At 44.4% G+C, this 2516-nt stretch overlaps 2 protein-coding genes across 3 annotated transcripts in view; one reads left to right on the top strand and one right to left on the bottom strand.

Annotated features, from left to right (window-relative positions):
* Positions 1–693: 693 nt before the first annotated feature.
* Positions 694–2516, bottom strand: part of DEPTOR (DEP domain containing MTOR interacting protein) — a 741617-nt gene continuing 739794 nt past the window's right edge. For both annotated transcript variants that reach the window (XM_042461765.1, XM_042461766.1), the window contains exon 10: positions 694–1576. In XM_042461765.1, the coding sequence (XP_042317699.1) occupies positions 1448–1576 (129 nt within the window). In that variant the 3' untranslated portion in view covers positions 694–1447. The remainder of the gene's footprint in view (positions 1577–2516) is intronic.
* Positions 2394–2516, top strand: part of MRPL13 (mitochondrial ribosomal protein L13) — a 434401-nt gene continuing 434278 nt past the window's right edge. The window contains exon 1 of the mRNA XM_042462241.1: positions 2394–2414. Within this exon, the coding sequence (XP_042318175.1) occupies positions 2394–2414 (21 nt within the window). The remainder of the gene's footprint in view (positions 2415–2516) is intronic.

Genomic DNA, 2516 nt, shown 5'->3' with positions numbered 1-2516 from the left:
CAGTCTTGCATCTCCCATCATTTACTCTCAGTTGATGACCTTGGGTTCTGGTATTCTGAGAGAGAGAGAAACACATCTCACCATCCCTTTTCTTCATACCCTGCATAATTTCCCCGTGGTTTCCTCTACATGAGAAAAAAAGGATGCGTGTATGTGTGTGCAGACTGGGATTTCTAATGTCTTGTCTAATTTGATCTCAAGCAGGGTTTTCATCAGGCTGATAACAGGTCTTCTGCCTTTGGCAACACTTCTTGTTCCTCCATGTAATGGGCAGAATTAATTGAACAAAGCCAACACAACTAAAATATAGGCTTGCTCAATCCATGTAACTTACTCAAGTTGCAAGACTGAGGCGGGGTACAGACCGCCGCCAGTAGGTCCGCGGGGGAGCCGGAGCCTTCAGACGGCCCGACTCCCGCGCGGACCGAAAAAAGAAGCTCCAAAATGGAGCTTCTTTTACCGTCGCGTTTGCGACGTAGCGAGGCGCCAGGGGCGCGCTCGCTACGTCACAAGCGGCGCGACACGTCTGGACGCTGTGCGTCCAGTACATAAAGATGGCGGCGCCCGTATGAACAGGGCGCCGCCATCTTGTACGTATTCAATACGTACTAGGGTTAGGGGGGTGCAGAAGCACCGCCCGTTCCTAACCCTAGTACGTATTGTATACGTACTATTTGGCGGTCTGTAAACCGCCTGAGTTTCTCTTAGTATAAAGTCTGGTGTACATAAGCAGCTCTCCTTGAAAACAAAAAAACTTTTGTATATCTGGACTGAAGCACTGCCTGTTCTCAAAATGAAAGTCTGTTATGCTAAGTCTTTTATCAGAGAAATGAAATTACAAATCAATAGCAATAGCAAGTACATTTTTATACCGCAAGTGCACTTAAGCACTCCCTAAGTGGTTTACAATGTGTAAGCTAATTGCCCTCAACAAGCTGGGTACTCATTTTAGCAAGCTTGGGAGGATGCAAGCCTGAGTCGAGCCTGAGCCCCTGGCTGGTACCAAACTCACAACCTTATGTTTTGTGAGTGAGTGGCTGCAGTACAGGCATTTAACCATGGCACCACCAGGGCTCCTATCAAAGGAGAAGCACAATGGCATTGGGAAATTTGCACAAACATCATTCCTGATATGAAAGCTGACTCTTCTGTTGGGATCACACCCAACTCTGACACAGAACACTTTAGCCTTTCCCATCCGTGACATGCAACCGACTTGCAGCATGGTAGAACTTGCACATCACTTTCTACATCTTTTTCTTTGGGTTTGACCATGGGTATACGCAATATCTGAGTGCCTCAAAGGATCAATGATTGTTAATGTGGAGTAAAAAAGTACTTGAAAAGGCAAAACCATATTGAGGGGCTCTCATCCCCTTATATCATAGTGCTCCAATTTGTGCAATGGCCACCGTCCAAAGTGGGACCAGTGTACTGAACATCCTTCTTAGGGCTCTATTTCTTCCATCACTTCCATGACAATTGTTCGAGGCCCCGTCAGGATGAGATTGCTCACTGTCCTGTAGTCTGCATGGAGAACATTGAGCCCATTCACTGAAACCACAAACTGGCAGACCTAAGAGAAAGGGAAAAGAGGCAAGGAGATTCAGATCATGGGGTTTGAGGAAAGCAAAACATCCTCTTCTAAGCCTCTGCATCAAACTTGACATACTTGCAAACTGTCTGATGCCATGAAAGAAATCACATCAGTGAACTATTTCTTTTACTATTAGCTAGCAGAAGAACCCAGTCCCCACCTCCAATACCACTGCTCTAAATTTTTTAAAATTTCATGTATATCCCTGTTTTTGATGCTTTCCTTCTGCTTTCTTCACCCCAGTTTAACAGACAATAGCCCCCATCTCATCTTGTTTCTGAAAAACTGAGGGGTCCTTTGTAGGAAGCAAAGGTTATATCTAAACTGTTGTTCTCTCTAGTGTGACTCTTACTTACACAAAGCTGCCTAGAGTATCTCTAGAGAAATGAATATGGCAAGTTAGACTGCAGCTTCCTTACTACTGATTAGAGAGGTTTTCCATCTAGTGACTGCAGATGGGACTACAGGGTATAGACATACTTAATTATAAATAATCTATTTTAAAAACCAAACAACCCTGGGCTGCACACTAATACAAACCCCTTAGTATGCTGGTTAATTAACATGGTCTTGGTTTCATGGTTTGGAACTATGACAGACACCCACAAACACATTCGCTTTTGATTTAGCAATACCAAGAGCACATTTGCAATTTTAAAGTTAAATTTTAAAACCCAAGAGCAGTATTTTAAAAATAAATGCTTCTAACCATGATCCATTGAATTTAACAAGTTGTGGTGCTAAGCCTGAGAGGCAGTTTATGAGCCAAGGGGAAAAAACCAGAGAAGGGCTGAGAATGTGGCAGCACTTGGCAAGGGTAAAGTAGGAGTTACAACATCCAGCTGGAACAACCCCAAAGCAGTTTTTAACTTTATAGAGCAGGGGTCGGCAACCTCCGGCCCACGGGCCGGATGCGGCC

This window comes from Sceloporus undulatus, chromosome 4, assembly GCF_019175285.1.
Source record: "Sceloporus undulatus isolate JIND9_A2432 ecotype Alabama chromosome 4, SceUnd_v1.1, whole genome shotgun sequence".
NCBI classification, from domain to species: Eukaryota; Metazoa; Chordata; class Lepidosauria; order Squamata; family Phrynosomatidae; genus Sceloporus; species Sceloporus undulatus.
Note: the sequence above shows the minus strand (reverse complement) of the source record. Positions and strands in the feature narration are given on the sequence as shown.